At 38.4% G+C, this 22,980-nt stretch overlaps 1 protein-coding gene across 1 annotated transcript in view; it reads left to right on the forward strand.

Moving 5' to 3' along the window:
• LOC110451022 (cryptochrome DASH-like) overlaps positions 1-18,692 on the forward strand; it is a 30,863-nt gene extending 12,171 nt beyond the window's left edge. Inside the window, exons 3-13 of the mRNA XM_021498855.1 lie at positions 1,271-1,274; positions 2,708-2,826; positions 6,587-6,735; positions 7,314-7,476; positions 8,700-8,869; positions 9,223-9,282; positions 9,665-9,747; positions 11,178-11,252; positions 11,521-11,640; positions 17,253-17,429; positions 17,815-18,692. Coding sequence (XP_021354530.1) covers positions 1,271-1,274; positions 2,708-2,826; positions 6,587-6,735; positions 7,314-7,476; positions 8,700-8,869; positions 9,223-9,282; positions 9,665-9,747; positions 11,178-11,252; positions 11,521-11,640; positions 17,253-17,429; positions 17,815-17,904 — 1,210 coding nt within the window. The 3' untranslated portion in view covers positions 17,905-18,692. The remainder of the gene's footprint in view (positions 1-1,270; positions 1,275-2,707; positions 2,827-6,586; positions 6,736-7,313; positions 7,477-8,699; positions 8,870-9,222; positions 9,283-9,664; positions 9,748-11,177; positions 11,253-11,520; positions 11,641-17,252; positions 17,430-17,814) is intronic.
• The last annotated feature ends 4,288 nt before the right edge of the window (positions 18,693-22,980 follow it).

Here is a 22,980-nt window from a genome sequence, read left to right on the forward strand (position 1 = left end):
TAAGATTTTCCAGGTTGTAAGTGAGATGGTGCTGATTGATAACACTTAAGATTTTCCAGGTTGTAAGTGAGATGGTGCTGATTGATAACACTTAAGATTTTCCAGGTTGTAAGTGAGATGGTGCTGATTGATAACACTTAAGATTTTCCAGGTTGTAAGTGAGATGGTGCTGATTGATAACACTTAAGATTTTCCAGGTTGTAAGTGAGATGGTGCTGATTGATAACACTTAAGATTTTCCAGGTTGTAAGTGAGATGGTGCTGATTGATAACACTTAAGATTTTCCAGGTTGTAAGTGAGATGGTGCTGATTGATAACACTTAAGATTTTCCAGGTTGTAAGTGAGATGGTGCTGATTGATAACACTTAAGATTTTCCAGGTTGTAAGTGAGATGGTGCTGATTGATAACACTTAAGATTTTCCAGGTTGTAAGTGAGATGGTGCTGATTGATAACACGTAAAATTTTCCAGGTTGTAAGTGAGATGGTGCTGATTGATAACACTTAAGATTTTCCAGGTTATAAGTGAGGTGGTGCTGATTGATAACACTTTGTATAATCAACATAAGGTTGTTTCTTCATCAACCTTGGTTAAGTCGTGAATGTTAGAGGTCAAATAAATCTAAATATCAAAGTTATTTTGGGTGAGAACTAGTTGTAAGCCACTTACAATGATGTGTTGAAATTTGATAAATAGACTCTATATATAGCCGTCACTTTTGTGATAAAGGTCGCAAAGATCAGAAAATGTTAACCAGAAGAATAAGATATCATATGTGAAAAACAAAAGTCTTCAAGGTGGTATAAATGTTGTTTGTGTTGAGGTTCAGGGGGGTATTTAGAATGAATCTGTGAGACTATCTTGCTACATGCCATCTTGTATTCACCATATCTGATAGTTATCAAACAGAATGTAACAAAAACAAAACTATACAGAATTAAAACAGTAACTACATATTTGTATCAAGAGTATACAATAATTTCAATTTTCCGCGGTTTGTAGAATAGCGGGAATATTTGTCCTATAGGTACGTGGCACTCGTATAGGTTGAGAAGCATGTCCGGTTTATAGCCGACCAATGAGAATGTTTCGGAAGCATAAGATGTGGTAGGGTTAGTTTGTTAGGCATTCTAGCTTTTGGTCAGCTCAGGAACGGACCGTTTAAATTCAGCATAATGCCATGTAATATAAGGGAAATAATAGCTTGTATAGGGGTAACTCCTGAATGTATGAAGATCGTGTTTTTACTCGTTGTTTAAAAATCCCAGCAAGGTAAACCTGAAGCATTGGGCTGGTACACTTGTCTCCCTAAAATTGGTTTTCAAGTTGTGTGGCAGGCTTGGTTTATTTAGATAAACATGGTCTGAGAGGGGGAGCTAGGGAAGATTGTCGAGTGTGGGTTACACATACAATGTATGAAAAAAATAGATATACATTTATATATACATTAAACCAAGATTCAAATTAAACTGCGCCTCAGTCGTTCCTAAAGGATGAGCAGCTTATTGCATATAAGGAGTTTGTTGTTTATTATACTGAGTAATAAGTAGATAGAGGACATGTGGCCTTATTTGATTAATAGAAGAAATACTGATTATCTCCCTTTGACTATGATAACTAGTGAAAGAATTTTTAAAAAGTCTTTTACTCCGAGAGTGTAAAAGCTTTATAGTTTCTCTGTTAAAAAAGGGGCTATTTTTCTTCCTATCTTTCTTCAGAATCTAAGTAATGATAACTGTCCCAATGTCACTGGTAACATATATTAAATCCAGAGGACTTTTTCCCAAAATGGTTGCCCAAGCTTAGTTACACACACATTAGCTGACTACAGGCTAGCTGTTAGATTTGTTTTCTTCTAAACTTTTTGATATTTTATTTCGTCAGCAGACACTTAAGAATTTTTCACAGACTAATCCTGTGTTCCGCCCTTGAACAACAATATGTTCTCAACATAGTGGGGCTTGTATGCTTCCAAACAAGCTCTTACTAGTATTATATAGTAGTACTGATATATAGCTGGTAGAAATTTGGTAGACATTTATACAGTGTGTGTTAGACTTAGATAATGCAACACTTACTAGTATTATATAGTAGTACTGATATATAGCTGGTAGAAATTTGGTAGACATTTATACAGTGTCTTACTTTCAAGAATTCATATTCAAGTTTGATTTTTTTTTTGGCAAGTGTCAGCGCTAATGAACAAAGTTCAACAGTAATTTTAAAACCAATTAAGATTTAAACAAGAGGCCCTCTGGGCCTGTATAGCTCACCTAGATAAGAAAGCAACTATAGAAAATTATTCTTATGACATAATTTTATAATACTGGAACTATTTCCAAATATTGGCTCCGTCTCAGCAACACCCATCCCTCACTAGGTCCCTTCTTTCTGCTCCCATGAATAGGGGTGGAATTTTTAACATTAATCTCAATTTCTTCAATTGGGCACTATTCCTCTGTCCCCTAAAAGCAACCCTCCATTTATACATGTACAAAATTGCATTTTGAATTGAGTCCCCTTTACCCAAGGATGCTCTACGCAAAATATAGTTAAAATTCCTCCAAATAAGATTTTGAACATTTATTACTATGTCCCCTAATGGACACCCTCCCCTCCCCCTTTGCTCTCAGGGGGCCACACTGGTGAGCTAAAAATTATTGCATGAGAATGTTAAATATTTTGCCATATTTTTGTTTATATAGGTCACCAATGAAGAACTGGATGTAGAGACAGGTCTGCAGACAAATTGTAGTGTCAAACTTCAAACATTTTGGGGTCACACCCTCTATCATAGGGATGACCTTCCATTTGGTATTAAACAGTAAGTGAAAATCACGTCATTTTAACAAATGAGTGTTCTAGCATTGTCTTAAGTTTAGTCAGATTAGACAAGATGTCAAAAGGGAGTCAGATTAGACAGGATGTCAGAATGGAGTCAGGTTAGACAGGATGTCAGAAGGGAGTCAGGTTAGACAGGATGTTAGAGGGGAGTTAGCTAAGACAGGATGTCAGAAGGGAGTCAGATTAGACAGGATGTCTAAAGGAAGTCAGATTAGACAGGATGTCAGAAGGAAGTCAGATTAGACAGGATGTCAGAATGGAGTCAGGTTAGACAGGATGTCAGAAGGGTGTCAGATAAGACAGAATGTCAGAAGGGAGTCAGCTAACAAAGAATGTCAGAAGGGAGTCAGCTAAGACAGGATGTCAGAAGGGAGTCAGATAAGACAGAATGTCAGAAGGGAGTCAGCTAACAAAAAATGTCAGAAGGGAGTCAGCTAAGACAGGATGTCAGAAGGGAGTCAGATTAGACAGCATGTCAGAAGGGAGTAAGATTAGAAAGGATGTCAGAAGGGAGTCAGGTTAGACAGGATGTCAGAAGGGTGTCAGAGGGAGTCAGCTAACAAAAAATGTCAGAAGCGAGTCAGCTAAGACAGGATGTCAAAAGGGAGTCAGATTAGACAGCATGTCAGAAGGGAGTCAGATTAGACAGTATTTCAGAAGGGTGTCAGATAAGTCAGGATGTCAGAAGGGAGTCAGCTGACAAAGAATGTCAGAAGGGAGTCAGGTAAGACAGGATGTCAGAAGGGAGTCAGGTAAGACAGGATGTCAGAAGGGAGTCAGATTAGACAGGATGTCAGAAGGGAGTCAGCTAAGACAGGATTTCAGAAGGGAGTCAGATTAGACAGGATTTCAGAAGGGTGTCAGATAAGACAGGATGTCAGAAGGGAGTCAGCTAACAAAGAATGTCAGAAGGGAGTAAGATTAGAAAGGATGTCAGAAGGGGGTCAGCTAAGACAGGATATCAGAAGAGAGTCAGGTTAGACAGGATGTTAGGGGGGAGTTAGCTAAGAGAGGATGTCTGAAGGGAGTCAGATTAGACATATTGTCAAAAGGTTGTCAGATTAGACAAGATGTTAGAAGGGTGTCAGGCTAGACAGGATGTCAGCAGGGAGTCAGATTAGACATATTGTCAAGAGGTTGTCAGATTAGGCAAGATGTCAGAAGTGTGTCAGAATAGACAGCATGTCAGAAAGAGAGTCAGATAAGACAGCAGGTCAGAAGGGTAACGGATTAGACAGAATGTCAGAAGGGTAACGGATTAGACAGAATGTCAAAAGGGAGTTTCCGTAGACAGTATTTCAGAAGGGAGTCAGGCTAGACAGGATGTCAGCAGGGAGTCAGATTAGACAGTATTTCAGAAGGGAGTCTGAATAGACAGGTTGTCAGAAGGGAGTCGGCTAAGACAGGATATCAGAAGGGAGGCAGCTAAGACAGGATTTCAGAAGGCAGTCAGATTAGACAGGACTTCAGAAGGGTGTCAGGTCAGAAGGGTAACGGATTAGACAGAATGTCAGAAGGGTAACTGATTAGACAGGATGTTAGAAGGGGGTCAGATTAGACAGGACTTCAGAAGGGTGTCAGATTAGACAGGACTTCAGAAGGGTGTCAGGTCAGAAGGGTAACGGATTAGACAGAATGTCAAAAGGGAGTCAGATAAGACAGAATGTCAGAAGGGAGACAGCTAAGACAGGATGTCAGAAGGGAGTCAGCTAAGACAGGATGTGAGAAGGGAGTCATATTAGACAGGATGTCAGAAGGGAGTCAGGTTAGACAGGATGTCAAAAGGGAGTTACCTTAGACAGGATGTCAGAAGGGAGTCTGAATAGACAGGATGTCAGAAGGGAGTCAGCGAAGACAGAATGTCAGAAGGGTAACGGATTAGACAGAATGTCAGAAGGGTAACTGATTAGACAGGATGTTAGAAGGGTGTCAGATTAGACAGGATGTCAAAAAAGGGAGTCAGATTAGACAGGATGTCAGAAGGGAGTTAGCTAAGACAGGATGTCTGAAGGGAGTCAGATTAGACCGGATGACAGAAGGGAGTCAGCTAAGACAGGATGTCAAAAGGGAGTCAGATTAGACATATTGTCAAGAGGTTGTCAGATTAGACAAGATGTTAGAAGGGTGTCAGAATAGACAGGATGTCAGAAGGGTGTCAGAATAGATAGGATGTCGGAAAAAGAGTCAAATATGACAGGAAGTCAGAAGGGAGTCAGGCTTGACAGAATGTCAGAAGAGAGTCAGATTAGACAGGATGTCAGAAGGGAGTCAGGTTAGACAGGATGTCAGAAGGGATTCAGGCTAGACATTATGTCAGAAAGGAGTCAGATTAGACCGGATGTCAGAAGGGAGTCAAATTAGACAGGATGTCAGAAGGAAGTCAGATTAGACATATTGTCAAAAGGTTGTCAGATTAGACAAGATGTTAGAAGGGTGTCAGAATAGACAGGATGTCAGAAGGGTGTCAGAATAGACAGGATGTCAGAAAAAGAGTCAAATATGACAGGATGTCAGAAGGGAGTCAGATTAGACAGGATGTCAGAAGGGAGTCAGGCTAGACAGGATGTCAAAAGGGAGTCAGATTAGACAGGATGTCAGAAGGGAGTTAGCTAAGACAGGATGTCTGAAGGGAGTCAGATTAGACAGGATGACAGAAGGGAGTCAGGTTAGACATGATGTCAGAGGGGAGTCAGATTAGACAGGATGTCAAAAGGGAGCCGGATTAGACAGGATGTTAGAAGGAAGTTAGGTTAGACAGGAGGTCAGAATGGAGTCAGATTAGACAGGATGTCAGAAGGGAGTCAGATTAGACAGGATGTCAGAAGGGAGTCAAGTTAGACAGGATGTCAGAAGGGAGTCATATTAGACAGGTTGTTCAAAGGGTGTCAGACTAGACACTATGTCAGAAAGGTGTCAGAATAGACAGGATGTCAGAAAAAGAGTCAAATATGACAGGATGTCAGAAGGGAGTCAGGCTTGACAGAATGTCAGAAGGGAGTCAGATTAGACAGGATGTCAGATAAGACAGGTTAGACAGGATGTCAGAAGGGAGTCAGAATAGACATGTTGTCCAAAGGTTGTCAGATTAGGCAAGATGTCAGAAGGGTGTCAGAATAGACAGGATGTCAGAAAGAGAGTCAAATAAGACAGGATGTCAGAAGGGTGTTGGGCTTGACAGAATGTCAGAAGGGTGTCAGATTAGATTTCTTTTGCAGTAAAGCTGTTAAATACAACTGTTATTCTTATTATCGTTAACTGCTCTTTAATAATTCAATTATTGTATTCAGTTTTAATGATTAGGAACGCTCAAGTAATAAGCTACAATGTATGTTAGAAATCTCCGCGCGTTATTGCCATGATACATAGGTCTATTGAGACATCACATTAAATCGGATTGAATGATGTCACATTTAGACACGACGCAGAGAGTGCAAAGCTGACCCATGTAATATGCTTTACAAACTCTATAAATCTATATAAAAGTAGTTCCCAATAGGGATATACACACTGAAAAAATATTACAGTTGTGTTACATGGTCTAGTTTGGTCACTCTGTAGATTTCTATCATTTTAGGCGACTTTGTTTCAGAATATAATGTTTACAACTATTAATCAATAAATAACCAAGCAATAAATCAAGAAAGAAATTAACCTCCAAAAAGAGGTGCCGGATAGGTTGTATACTAAACTGTCTCAGTACCATTGTATGAGTAATAACGAGGGAAGATAACTGTGTCCAGGTTACCAGACGTTTACACACAGTTTCGGAAGAGGGTCGAAGATCAGGCCAGAGTAAGGAAGTCTTTTACTATGCCAGATACACTTCAGCCCCTCCCACCTGGTATAGAGGAAGGCCAGGTCCCATCATTACAGGATCTTGGCTTGAAGGGTAACTTCGTTTGCTTCAGTAACATTTTGGTACATGTATCAACACCGAAGTGAATTCTAAAATTGAATATTTATTGATCATTACCGGCATATTAATAACCTTTATGTATTTGTTTTTTTTAAATTTGCTCTGTTATTCAATAAAGTATTATAAAATGTATAAAGTCATTATGTTCCATATCTTACTTAGAGATATATTTCTATAAAGTCGTGATGTTCCATATCTAACTTAGAGATATATTTCTATAGAGTCATTATGTTCCATACCTAACTTAGATATATATTTCTATAGAGTCGTGATGTTCCATACCTAACTTAGAGTTATATGGAGTCATTATGTTCCATATCTAACTTTGAGATATATTTCTATAGAGTCATTATATTCCATACCTAACTTAGAGTTATATTTCTATAGAGTCATGATGTTCCATTTCTAACTTAGAGATATATTTCTATAGAGTCGTTAACAAAATTTAAGAAGCATTAATCTGTTGGAATTATTTGCTGGTGTGAAAATTATTTATGTAAATTCTGATACTTGTATAACTCTTTTGTGTAAAAGGATGGGTTATGTTTCAGCCCCAGCTGAGGACTCGCGTTCGGTGATGTCATTTCGCGGAGGAGAAACTGTTGCCCTTGACAGACTTAACCACTACCTCTGGCAGTCAGACAGTGTGTCAACTTATAAGGAGACAAGAAATGGTCTAGTTGGCTCGGACTACTCTACTAAGTTCTCTGTGTGGTAGGTTATCTTCTCTAGTGGCTGGTCGGGTGGTGCAGTGGATAGCGCACTTGCCTTTCACCAATGCTGCCAGGGTTTGATTCCCCGATCGGACATGAAAAGGTATGGGGTCACCTGCCTTACCACGTGGGTTTTCTCCGGGTACTCTGTTTTCCTTTCACAATAAGACCCCCGCGAGCTATCATCTGGACCAACAAGAGTGATAAATATACGTTGAAATAACTTGTTTCATAATTGTTGTCAAATAAATAAAGTTTATTTTATCTTCTCTAGTTCTGCTGATTTCTTTATATTGTAGTCTCCACACTAGTTCTACCAAATTATCTATATGCTAAATTCTCTTCACTAATTCCACTAAATTCTGTATGGGGCAACTTGATTCTAGGATGCCTTTTGTATTGCTTGACAGGTTTAAGTTAAAGTGTGGAGGCACCAATGCAAACTTCCAGACAAAGTAATCTCAAAGTTTCATTAAGAGTAATTGAGCGTGTGTTTGGCCTTACAAGATCAGTAGGGAGTATGCAGCACAAAAAGAATATGAAAAATGATAGAGTTTGTAAATATATCATTATAGCATGTGTATTAAGGAATATTCATATTAATGCTGATGATGATCTTGAAAAATCACACTTCTGCAAATAATTTATGTGTTGCAATCTTGTGTGCTGCTTTGCCTGTCACTCCAAAACTAGCAAGAAATGTTGACGACTGCTATGTAATGTCATTGTGTGTCCATTTATGGGACACAATCTAGCCATGCCACCTCGGCATTGAAGACTGGCAAGACTGGCACACCAGAATCAAATTTGCCCTTTGTGGTACTCCCTACTTCTTCTCTAAGCAGTAAATTCACAACTCTTGTTGACAGGAACAAGTTATTAATTTCTCTGTGTGAATTCAGGTTTTATGTTGTTGCTGATACCTGTAGGAAATAACATCAATAAAACAGACAAATTTATTTATCAATGCAGTGGTCAAAGTTGATAATTACATGAGGGCCAATTTACATTTTAATATTTTGGGGTAAAAATTAGTTATCAATATAGCTGCAAAGCTTCTTGTGAAACATGAAAAAATAGAAAGTGCATGCTGATACAATTTTATATCTGTAGTGAATGACATGTGTGTCACCTGACAATTAATAAAATTCCCATAGGTATTGTGATTTCAATATCCAACATATACAATGTAAAAATGAATGTTTCTTTCTTCATGTTTATCAGGCTTGCCCATGGATGTATTTCCCCTCGTCACATCTACTGGGAGATTAAACGATACGAAAGTGAACGAGTAGCTAATCAGTCCACATACTGGGTCATCTTTGAGTTGCTGTGGAGGGACTACTTTAGATTTGTGGCCTTGAAGTATGGCAACAAATTGTTTTTTCAAGGAGGTGAGATGGTCATATTTTACATTGCTACAAGTTTTAATATAAAGGGTATTTCCAAGTTTCTTGGAAACTTTTGACTGATTATATATGCTATAAGCAGCAGAGACAAATTTACATAAAAACTGTTCAACGATTCATCTTGTTCCTAATTAAACAAATGATTCTTAGGTTTTGATGTAAAATTGCACAGCATATTTTGTTTTTAAAAGAGACTCATTTGTTCAATATTTGATTGACTTTTGTTCATTATTATTTATTGTGCAGGCAAATTATAGATAATAATAAATATCTCCAAGAATTTGAAGATCATTTGAAAATGAACTGCCATTGCTCTAACTCTAATTATTCATATTCAGGTATACAAGGCAAGACTATTCCCTGGAAACAAGACCAGATGCTACTGAAGTCCTGGACAGGTAGGATTGACAATGTCATTACTCCTCCAGTAAGGTCATGATGGTTTTAAGTAGTGCACCTGTGATGATGTCTGGTGGAAGGGGAGGTAATCAGAAGACTGTGCTTCTCATATTTAGCTTTCCTAGTATGATTGCTTTCTGATATTTAAATAACTTGAACTACATGTATCATCTAACAACATTTTAGCCATTCTGTATCACATTTATGAAAATACGTAAACTTGTCATATACTTGTCATGTGACAATATTTTGATATTGAAAAGCTTGAGGTGGATATTTCATCTTTATTCAGGAGATATGTTCAAAGACCTTTTAAAAAGCTTTCTCTGGGTATGGAATTATAGAACGAAATTATACGATGGTTTTCAATTTCTGTTACAGAAGGAAAGACTGGCGTACCATTTGTAGACGCCAACATGAGAGAGATGGCTGCCACTGGCTTCATGTCAAACAGGGGTCGGCAGGTACAGATCTTATATCGTCAGTTGGGTTAATGTGTCAGTTCTAATTGAACTGAGATACATATACAGTGTGTGTGTTGTGTATTAGATAAGAAATAATATACTAAGTACCACACATAGCATTAATCCTATTCTGACATACCCTTAACATCAAGCTGGCTCCAAGGAGTGAGCTGTGTTTTCTGTAAAAAGACTTCATCTTGAATCATTATGGCTTTTCATGTTATTAGTTATTGGTTTCAGTTTCTGGTTTCATTTATAAAAAAAATATTGGTAAAGTGTATGCTAATATGTTGTACTTATACTCCTTGTCTTGTTTATTTTATAGAAATTATCTACATCTTGAGCAAACAATATTGAACTTATCAGATTTTCTTTCCATCATCTGATGGTGGGCTATTCAAATCACCCTGCGTCCGTGGTCCGTGGTCTTCCCTTAAACAATTCTTGTTATCGGTATTTCTCAAGAAGTACCAGAGGGGTCTTTCTCAAATTTTATATGTGGGTTCCCCTTGGTCCTAAGCTGTGCAGGGCAACTTTTGAGATTGATCGAATAAACAACATGGCCGACAGGCAGCCATCTTGGATTTTGATAGTGAAAGTTTGTTATCGCTATATCTCGGGAAGTACCAGAGGGATCTTTATCAAATTTTTTATGTAGGCCTCCCTTGTTCCCTTGTTGTAGCAGTGCCTGAAATGGACGGTCTCCTGCTTGCCAATGGCGGCTAAAGTCTTGCTCGAGCGACCAAAAGGTGTCAAAAGTGAGGTAGTCACTGGCCCAACAAAAATAGTTTGGGCGACTGTCGAAAAATTTATGTATAAAAGAAATTATAGTCACTTTCACATTAACATTTCACAATTATTTGGTCCACCAATATGTTATTTGGGCCAGTGCTTCAAACTTTTTACTCTCCCCAAAAAAAATTGGGGGGGGGGGGGGGGCAGCCAATGCAGGTTTCCCACTATCCTTTAATGTTCATGATTACTTTTGAAACTGATCAGTTAAACAAAATGGCCTACCGACAGCGATCTATGATTTTTGACATTGAAGGTTTGTTAGTACTATTTCTCAGGAATAACTTGAGGGATCTTTCTCAAATTTGATATGTAGGTTTCCATTGATACCTTGTTGCGCATGTTATATTTTGAGATTGATCATAAAAACAAAATGACTAAAAGTAAATATGTGAAATGAAAAACTCACTTTGAAGGTTGGCTTTCATACACATCAGTAAGTTTAGATCAAAAGTTACCTCAATATGCATTTACTGTTAACATGACTTGATCAAACAGATTAGAGGAAAGAAGAGATCAAAAAGATCGAACTGACAAAGAACTAATGAATGTACAGTGGTGGAATCTGGGATCTCTTGTTTAATCACTCAAGCTATCTCTATTCGAGGCAACCTGATCATAATTTACTCTTGTTTCAGAATGTTGCTAGCTTTCTTACTAAAGATTTAAAACTGGACTGGAGGATGGGAGCTGAGTGGTTTGAATCTCTACTGGTAATTTATCTAGTTTGTAAATTATATGACAGGTACACTTGTAGCTGAAAAATAATAAGTAAAACTTTTCTGTTATTTAACTGAAATTCTCCAATCTATTGATCATTTTCTCTGCCAAAAATGTAATTTAAACATTTTATAGTTACATTGTGTTCATCGATAGTTGTCTTTCTGTCTGTAAACTGTGTTGTCTGTCTCTACAGTGTAACTTTGTGTTTGTTTGTATGTCTGTACAGTGTATTTAAGTTGGGTAAATGAATGATTTCAGATTGACCATGATGTGTGCAGTAACTATGGTAACTGGTTGTACAGTGCTGGTATTGGAAATGACCCGAGAGAGGATCGCAAGTTCAACATGGTCAAACAGGGACTTGACTATGATCCTGAGGTTAGTTGAACATGGTCAAACAGGGACATGACTATGATCCTGAGGTTAGTTCACCCCGATCAAACGTAGACTTGACTATGATATTGAGGTTAGTTCAACCCAGTCAAACAGGGACTTGACTATGATCCTGAGCTTAGTTCAACACGGTCAAACAGGGACATGACTTCAAACAGGGACTTGACTATGATCCTGCGGTTAGTTAAACATGGTCAAACAGGGACATGACTATGATACTGAGGTTAGTTCAACATGGTCAAACAGGGACATGACTATGATACTGAGGTTAGTTCAACATGGTCAAACATGATCCTGAGGTTAGTTCAACACGGTCAAAGAGGGACTTGACTATGATCCTGAGGTAAGTAAAACACGGTCAAACTGGGACTTGACTATGATACTGAGGTTAGTTCAACACAGTCAAACATAGAACTGACTATGATACTGAGGTAAGTTCACCCAGATCAAACGTAGACTTGACTATGATCCTGAGGTTATATTAGTTCAACACAGTCAAACAGGGACTTGACTATGATCCTGAGGTAAGTAAAAAACGGTCAAACAGGGACTTGACTATGATCCTGAGGTAAGTAAAAAACGGTCAAACAGGGACTTGACTATGATCCTGAGCTTAGTTCAACACGGTCAAACAGGGACATGACTATGATCCTGAGGTTAGTTCACACGGTCAAACAGGGACTTGACTATGTTGACTATGATACTGAGGTTAGTTTAACACAGTCAAACATAGAACTGACTATGATACTGAGGTGAGTTGACCCAGATCAAACGTAGACTTGACTATGATCCTGAGGTTATATCAGTTCAACACAGTCAAACAGGGACTTGACTATGATCCTGCGGTTAGTTAAACATGGTCAAACAGGGACATGACTATGATACTGAGGTTAGTTCAACATGGTCAAACATGATCCTGAGGTTAGTTCAACACGGTCAAACGTAGACTTGACTATGATACTGAGGTAAGTAAAACACGGTCAAACAGGGACTTGACTATGATCCTGAGCTTAGTTCAACACGGTCAAACAGGGACATGACTTCAAACAGGGACTTGACTATGATCCTGAGGTTAGTTAACCCTGATCAAACGTAGACTTGACTATGATATTGAGGTTAGTTCACCCTGATCAAACATAGACTTGACTATGATCCTGAGGTTAGTTAACCCTGATCAAACGTAGACTTGACTATGATATTGAGGTTAGTTCACCCTGATCAAACATAGACTTGACTATGACCTGAGGATAGTTTGACATAGTTTGACATGGTCAAACAGGGACTTGACTTTGATCCCAAGGTTAGTTCAACACGGTCAAACATAGACTAGACAAAGATACTGAGGTTAGTTCAACACGGTCAAACGTAGACTTGACTATGATACTGAGGTAAGTATAACACGGTCAAACAGGGACTTGACTATGTTGACTATGATACTGAGGTTAGTTTAACACAGTCAAACATAGAACTGACTATGATACTGAGGTAAGTTCACCCAGATCAAACGTAGACTTGACTATGATCCTGAGGTTAGTTCAACACGGTCAAACGTACACTTGACTATGATACTGAGGTTAGTTTAACACAGTCAAACATAGAACTGACTATGATCCTGAGGTTAGTTCAATACGGTCAAACAGGGACCTGACTATGATACTGAGGTTAGTTCAACATGGTCAAACAGGGACTTGGCTATGATACTGAGGTTAGTTCAACACAGTCAAACAGGGACTTGACTATGATCCTGAGGTTAGTGGTACTTGACTATGACCTATAAGGTTATTTCAACACGCTCAAACATAGACTTGACTATGATACTGAGGTTAGTTCAACACAGTCAAACAGGGATTTGACTATGATCCTGAGGTTAGTTCAACATGGTCAAACAGAGACTTGACTATGATCCTGAGGTTAGTTCAACATGGTCAAACAGGTACATGACTATGAGACTGAGGTAAGCTCAACACAGTCAAACAGAGACCTGACTATGATACTGAGGTTAGTTCAACATGGTCAAACAGGTACATGACTATGAGACTGAGGTAAGCTCAACACAGTCAAACATAGACTTGACTATGATACTGAGGTTAGTTCAACACAGTCAAACAGGGACTTGACTATGATCCTGAGGTTAGTTGAACATGGTCAAACAGGGACATGACTATGATCCTGAGGTTAGTACACCCAGATCAAACGTAGACTTGACTATGATCCTGAGGTTAGTGGTACTTGACTATGACCTATAAGGTTATTTCAACACGCTCAAACATAGACTTGACTATGATACTGAGGTTAGTTCAACATGGTCAAACAGGTACATGACTATGAGACTGAGGTAAGCTCAACACAGTCAAACATAGACTTGACTATGATACTGAGGTTAGTTCAACATGGTCAAACAGAGACTTGACTATGATCCTGAGGTTAGTGGTACTTGACTATGACCTATAAGGTTAGTTCAACACGCTCAAACATAGACTTGACTATGATACTGAGGTTAGTTCAACACGCTCAAACAGGGACTTGATTATGATCCTGAGGTAAGTAAAACACGGTCAAACTGGGACTTGACTATGATCCTGAGGTTTGTTCAACATGGTCAAACAGGGACACAACTATGTCAAACGTAGACTTGACTATGATCCTGAGGTTATATTAGTTCAACACAGTCAAACAGGGACTTGACTATGATCCTGAGGTAAGTAAAACACGGTCAAACTGGGACTTGACTATGATCCTGAGGTTTGTTCAACATGGTCAAACAGGGACACAACTATGATCCTGAGGTTAGTTCAACATGGTCAAACAGGGACTTGACTATGATACTGAGGTTAGTTCAACACAGTCAAACAGGGACTTGACTATGATCCTGAGGTTAGTTCAACACGGTCAAACAGGGACATGACTATGATACTGAGGTTAGTTCAACACGGTCAAACGTAGACTTGACTATGATCCTGAGGTTAGTTCAACACGGTCAAACAGGGACTTGACTATGATCCTGAGGTTAGTTCAACACGGTCAAACAGGGACTTGACTATGATCCTGAGGTTAGTTCAACATGGTCAAATAGGGATTTGACTATGATCCTGAGGTTAGTTCAACATGGTCAAACAGGGATTTGACTATGATCCTGAGGTTAGTTCAACACAGTCAAACGTAGACTTGACTATGATACTGAGGTTAGTTCACCCAGATCAAACATAGACTTGACTATGATCCTGAGGTTAGTTCAACACGGTCAAACGTAGACTTGACTATGATCCTGAGGTTAGTTCAACATGGTCAAACAGGGACATGACTATGATCCTGAGGTTAGTTCACCCAGATCAAACGTAGACTTGACTATGATCCTGAGCTTAGTTCAACGACAAACGTAGACTTGACTATGATACTGAGGTTAGTTCAACATGGTCAAACGTAGACTTGACTATGATCCTGAGGTTATATTAGTTCAACATGGTCAAACAGGGACTTGACTATGATCCTGAGGTTAGTTCAACATGGTCAAACGTAGACTTGACTATAATACTGAGGTTAGTTCAACATGGTCAAACAGGGACATGACTATGATCCTGAGGTTAGTTCAACACGGTCAAACGTAGACTTGACTATGATCCGTCAAACTGGGACTTGACTATGATACTGAGGTTAGTTCAACACCTGAGGTTAGTAAAACATGGTCAAACAGGGACTTGACTATGATCCTGAGGTAAGTAAAACACGGTCAAACTGGGACTTGACTATGATACTGAGGTTAGTTCAACACGGTCAAACAGGGACATGACTATGATCCTGAGGTTAGTTAAACACGGTCAAACGTAGACTTGACTATGATCCTAAGGTTAATTCAACACGGTCAAACAGGGACTTGACTATGATCCTGAGGTAAGTAAAATACGGTCAAACAGGGACTTGACTATGATCGTGAGGTTAGTTAAACATGGTCAAACAGGGACATGACTATGATCCTGAGGTTAGTTAAACACGGTCAAACGTAGACTTGACTATGATCCTGAGGTAAGTAAAACACGCAAACAGGGACTTGACTATGATCCTGAGGTTAGTAAAACATGGTCAAACAGGGACTTGACTATGATACTGAGGTTAGTTCAACACGGTCAAACAGGGACTTGACTATGATCCTGAGGTAAGTAAAACACGGTCAAACTGGGACTTGACTATGATACTGAGGTTAGTTCAACACGGTCAAACGTAGACTTGACTATGATACTGAGGTAAGTACAACACGGTCAAACAGGGACTTGACTATGATCCTGAGGTAAGTAAAATACGGTCAAACAGGGACTTGACTATGATCGTGAGGTTAGTTAAACATGGTCAAACAGGGACATGACTATGATCCTGAGGTTAGTTCACCCAGATCAAACGTAGACTTGACTATGATCCTGAGGTTATATTAGTTCAACACAGTCAAACAGGGACTTGACTATGATCCTGAGGTTAGTTCAACATGGTCAAACAGGGACATGACTATGATCCTGAGGTTAGTTAAACACGGTCAAACGTAGACTTGACTATGATCCTGAGGTAAGTAAAACACGCAAACAGGGACTTGACTATGATCCTGAGGTTAGTGCAAGACGGTCAAACGTAGACTTGACTATGATACTGAGGTAAGTAAAACACGGTCAAACAGGGACTTGGCTATGACCTGAGGATAGTTTGACTTGGTCAAACAGGTACTTGACTATGACCTATAAGGTTAGTTCAACACGCTCAAACATAGACTTGACTATGATACTGAGGTTAGTTCAACACGGTCAAACGTAGACTTGACTATGATCCTAAGGTTAGTTCAACATGGTCAAACAGGGACATGACTATGATACTGAGGTTAGTTCAACACGGTCAAACAGGGACTTGACTATGATCCTGAGGTAAGTAAAACACGGATAAACAGGGACTTGACTATGATCCTGAGGTAAGTAAAACACGCAAACAGGGACTTGACTATGATCCTGAGGTTAGTTAAACATGGTCAAACAGGGACATGACTATGATCCTGAGGTTAGTTAAACACGGTCAAACGTAGACTTGACTATGATCCTAAGGTTAGTTCAACATGGTCAAACAGGGACATGACTATGATACTGAGGTTAGTTCAACACGGTCAAACAGGGACATGACTATGATACTGAGTCTAGTTCTACATGATCAAACATATATTTGACTATGACCTGAGGATAGTTTGACATGGTCAAATATAGACATGACCATGGTAGGATTCTAAGATGGTCAAATGGGGACTTTACTTTGACCCTGAGGTTCATTCTGCATAATCAAACATAGATTTGACTATGATCCTGAGGTTAGTTCACCCTGATCAAACATAGATTTGACTATGATCCTGAGGTAAGTTGTTCAATATTTGTAGAAATTTTGTTTATTTTCTTCGACTAATCAAGATGACATTTTAATGACTTGTGTATTGAAATGATGTTAGGTTTCTGAACCTGAGCCAATATGATGTAAAACATTTGGGTTATGTTTCGGAACCTGAGCCATTATGATGTAAAACATTTTAAAGTTTCGAAAAACTAGTTCCCAAACAGGATGCATGGTTTGTATTGTAGGGAGATTACGTTCGCCTGTGGGTCCCAGAGTTAGAGAAAGTGAAGGGTGGGGCAGTCCACACTGTGTGGACACTCAATCCTGCCACCCTGTCCAGTGCTGAGGTATCCCTAGGAGAAACCTACCCAAATCCTATTGTGGTGGCTCCAGAATGGAGTAGGCACATTGGCAAATCAAAGGTAACCATACTGCAGCTTAAGTCTACCCTGCTGTTTAAATAATTACAAGTATGTAGGGAAGAAACATGGAAACGGCTACATCTACTGATAATAACTTGTTGGATTGTTCATGAAGATAGTTCCTGGATTTGGGTTTCATTTGTAGTGTCTTAATCAAATAAGGTTGGTAATGTGTTTTGTTGATACTGTACTGGCAATGCATGTGTCTGACAGATTCTGTGATGCTGATGCTGGCAATGATACATCAGTGATCTATTTTGACAAATGAAACATTTCTACAAGTCCTGTTCTAATTCAATTCAGTATTTCAATTGAACCTCTCCCTGGATATCTTATCTGGATATATGTAACAGCTACGTATACTCCAGTACTTCTTTTTCCACAGGGAGGAGGAGCACGAGGAGGAGGAAGTGGTAGACCTTCTACACAGAAACAGAACAGGGGGATAGACTTCTACTTCAAAGGATCTCAGTAGAAATATATATAACATCTACAGGATATATCTAAGGATCTCCGTGGTAGTGACATAAAGATAACAGTAGCGTGGACATCTACTTCAAAGGATCTCAGTAGAAATATATATAACATCTACAGGATATATCTAAGGATCTCCGTGGTAGTGACATAAAGATAACAGTAGCGTGGACATCTACTTCAAAGGATCTCAGTAGAAATATATATAACATCTACAGGATATATCTAAGGATCTCCGTGGTAGTGACATAAAGATAACAGTAGCGTGGACATCTACTTCAAAGGATCTCAGTAGAAATATATATAACATCTACAGGATATATCTAAGGATCTCCGTGGTAGTGACATAAAGATAACAGTAGCGTGGACATCTACTTCAAAGGATCTCAGTAGAAATATATATAACATCTACAGGATATATCTAAGGATCTCCGTGGTAGTGACATAAAGATAACAGTAGCGTGGACATCTACTTCAAAGGATCTCAGTAGAAATATATATAACATCTACAGGATATATCTAAGGATCTCCGTGGTAGTGACATAAAGATAACAGTAGCGTGGACATCTACTTCAAAGGATCTCAGTAGAAATATATATAACATCTACAGGATATATCTAAGGATCTCCGTGGTAGTGACATAAAGATAACAGTATTATTGACATCTACCTCAAAGGATCTCAGGGGAAATATAAATAACATCTACAGGATATATCTAAGGATCTCCGTGGTATTGACATAAAGATAATAGTAGCTTGCAATTGACGTCTACTTGAAAATATCTCGGGGGGGGGGGGAATAAAGATCCATGTACCAGTCAAAGGACATATCTAAGGATCTGAGTAGCTGTGGCAGTATAATCCTCAAAACAAGAAAGATTGTTTCTATATAAGGTCTTACCCTACCATTCACAGAACAAAGAAGGTTGTTCCTAGGGTCTTATCTTACAGCGCCATCCACAAAACAAGGATGGCTGTACTGGTCCTACCCTACCATCCGCAGAACAAGGATGGCTGTACTGGTCCTTCCCTACCATCCGCAGAACAAGGATGGCTGTAATGGTCCTACCCTACCATTCACAGAACAAAAGAATGGTCATTTCTGGTGCTACACTATTATGGTCAGATATGGTTAATGATTCTTTAAAATGCAAAATCCTCTTCAAGCACTCGTGTCAAAAAATGTAGCTTATTGAAATATTAGTTTGAACCCATTTTTATTTTAATGTGTTCTAAAAGGTTGGACTGCCAGTGAGTGGTAGAACCACGTCAGTAGTTAAAACAGGGACAGCCATGTGAGTTAATGTTGTTGGTGAACCTTGCCAAAGACGTTTAAGGCTGGCGTAATGATATGTAGGGCTGTCGGGTTTTACCCCTGAAATATTATATTTTAAAAAATGGACTAACTGGTTGGCCCGTTTTGGTTTTCAAATCATGTAGTTTTCTCTCTTACATAAAACCATGCGTAAATGTGCAATATTGGAGGTGAATATGTATCTTTGTACGTTATGTATGTGCAGTATTGGAGGTGAATAAGTATCTTCAACTCCAAAGGCATCAATTAATCATTACAACTGTTGTATAACATATTGTTTATACCACACGTGGTATAAACTCTAAACGCGTTTTGATTGGCTGACACGGTGAACTTCGACCGGGACTCCTTTGAATGGACAATTTGGCGGGAAAGCCGCTTCATGCGGTGGCAGAAATGATGATACACAGAAAGTAGTTCGTCATTGTTTTTGTGATAATAAATTTCTTATGTTGGTTTCTATAAATTTATTGCTTTGAAGACAATAAATTTGTTACGTACTTGTTATGATTTGTAATAAATCATATTATTTCCACATATTCCTGAAATTGTCATGTTTGCATATTAATTAGCGGCATTTTACTACAGGTCATATCCTTACGCCGCATCTGAACACACATGCGAATTTCTAGGTCACACAAACTCGTGGTTGTTTTATATGGTATTTCTTTCACTCGAGTTAGTTATTTTTCAAAAGTTACAAAAAACACGAGCTTTACAACAACCACTCGTTGTGTAACCTATATTTGTACGTTGAATATGTGGAATTTGATCTCTATACAACATAACCATAATATACTGCTTCACATTTTTGTAACATTTTCATGTCAGTATGATATTTATTGAACTGCTTTATCATTCATTGCTTAAATGTGATATTAATTTTCAATATTAATTTTCATTTGACAAAGTATACACATTTGTTTTCCATATAAGAAGGCCAGAAATAAAGACAACTTAAAATACCTGGTATTTGTTCAGTTGTGTTTTTAGACGTGTTATGAATTTTGTCATTAATTTCAAATTACATAGCTGACACAGCCTGTATATATCCGTTACACAGTTATAACAGACCTACAGGAAGTATTGGCGTCACTTCAGGAATAAAGACAATGTAGAATCTAGTATGTTACATTTCCCTAGAGCAATAGGAATCACTTTTGTTAGTTGAGCCATGCAGTAATGATGAATCAACTTTTGGTTATCTTCTTCCTGTTTCTCTATCAATTGTTTTTCATTGTCCTCAAAATTATATGCAATTCAAGTCACATTATCAACCTTTCCAGTCAGTTTGGAACTGAATTCAAAGAATGGAGTTGAATCTTTTTTCCAACGTATACGATTCTTCTCAAAATAATCTTGTTCAATAAATTGATTGTTAAAGCTTTTCATGTGTTAATTTTCTATTTCTGGTTATGGTAATGATCTTCCATTTTTTGACCTAGTGTATATCAGTGAAATTTCAAAGTTGATGAAAGCATTTCTGTCAAATGCAAAGTTTTGCCTTTAGATCAACAAAATACAATAAAACACACAGGAAAGTTTATTTGAATGATAAATGAAAATTTCTGATCGTCCCTGCAGTCTGTTATGTTTTACCGATAAACCAATTGACCACAAGACAGGTTATACAGAAGTGTCGAATTCTTCATGGGAATGTTAACTGTCCACAAAAATTACATGTTGAATGACTACAGTACCTGATACCGTCAAATCAGGGGTACAGAACATCTCATTCATTGTTTTACTTCAAGACATTTAGCTAGTCATTTGTTCCTTAATAACAGAATTTAGACCAAATCACCGTCTCTATGGCTTTACATAATAAAAAATTACCCTCTCTATGGCCTTATAATTACATAATATAAAATTACCTTCTCTATGGCCTTACATAATATAAAATTACCCTCTGTATGGCCTTACATAATATAAAATTACCCTCTCTATAGCCTTTCATAATATAAAATTACCCTCTCTATGGCCTTATAATTACATAACATAAAATTACCTTCTCTATGGCCTTACATAATATAAAATTATCCTCTGTATGGCCTTACATAATATAAAATTACCCTCTGTATGGCCTTTCATAATATAAAATCACCCTCTGTATGGCATTACATAATATAAAATTACCCTATCTATGGCCATAACAAGAGGCCCAGAGCGCCTGTATTGCTAACCTGGATAATAAAGCAACATAGCAAATAATTCTTATTAAATAAAATCCCTCCAATGGTGCAGAAGAGGAAAGCTTTTTAGGTCACCTGAGACAAAGTCTCAAGTGACCTATTGCGATCGCCTTTTGTCCGGCGGCGTCCGGCGTCCGTCGTGCGTCCGTAAACAATTTACATTTTCGACTTCTTCCCCAAAACTCCTGAACCAATTTCAATGAAATTTTTACAGAAACCTTCCATGGCCTAAGGTCAACAAAAAAGTGGCCGGTTTGGTCCCCAGCCCCCAGGGGCCTGCGCGGGGGCAGGTCCAAAAAGTGTCAAATTGACTAAAATTTCAAAAATCTTCTTCTCAAGACCCAGATCAGGTAGAATCAAATACTCTTCATAGATGGAAGGGTCTTAAAGTGCTTTACCAAAATTGTGAATTTCTTGACCCTGGGGTCTCAAGTTTCCCCCTTGGGAGGGCGTAAACTTTACTATAGTTTATATAAGGAAATCACATTTTGGACCAACATTTGTTTAATTTCCATTGGAAGTAATTTAATTTGGGTTAGTACTATCTGTATTGGATAGCAGTTTGATGGTATGCACATATTAGCACTGACTGACCCCCAGGGCTAATGAGTGGGGCCAAAAAGGGTTGAATTGACTGAAATTTCTAAAATCTTCTTCTCAAAGACCCAGATATGGTAGAATCAAACACTTTTCATAGATGGAAGGGTGTTAAGGTTTATGACCCTAGGGTCTCACGTTAACCCCTTGGGAAGGATGGGGGCAAAATTTATTATGGTTTATAATGGCAAATGATACTTTGAATATTATATGTTAATAACTTGATTGGAATTATAACCCTGAGTTGACAGTTTGATACTATGAAAAAATGAAGCCAATCCTACCCCCAAGGGCTGTAGCTATAGGGTGGGGCCTAAAGGAGTCAGTGTGCTAAAATTTCTTCATTTTCCTTGTTTAGAATCAGAGGTGCTAGTTTCAAATACTCTTTAGTCTTAAATCTGTATGCTAGATATTGAATAAGGTGGTTTTATTGTTTTTTGTCACTTTGAAGAATTATTCTGTTCGTGTTAAAAACAAAATCAACTCTCTGTATAAATATATCAGGTGACCGTTAAGGCCCATGGGCCTCTTGTAAAGATTTAAACCTCTAATTTCCCTAATTAGGATAAAATTTCTTAATCCCAACAGTAGAAGAAGATTTTTAAAGGTTTTACCTCTATTTGGTTCTGTCCCAGGAGGGCCACACCCAACGTTTATACAAAATTTAGTCCCCTTTGCCCTAGGATATTCCAGACCAAATAAGAATAAAATCCCTTTATCGCTATGGTAGAAGAAGGACCATGGTGAACTTATGGCATACCGCAGCTCGTCCGTTGTCCGTCCATCAACTTTTCCTTTAAAACACTACTTGTCCTGAACAGCCAAGTAGATTTTGACTAAATTTGGTCAGGAGCATCCTTCGGGGAAGGGGAACAAATTTTGTATAAATGGTGGGTCTGGCCCCCCTGGGGCCCTGGGGGCTGAGAGGTGGGGCCCAATAGGGGAAATAAAGCAAACTCTTTAAAATCCTTCTT

The sequence above is a fragment of the Mizuhopecten yessoensis genome, unplaced genomic scaffold, assembly GCF_002113885.1.
Source record: "Mizuhopecten yessoensis strain PY_sf001 unplaced genomic scaffold, ASM211388v2 scaffold5733, whole genome shotgun sequence".
NCBI lineage: Eukaryota > Metazoa > Mollusca > Bivalvia > Pectinida > Pectinidae > Mizuhopecten > Mizuhopecten yessoensis.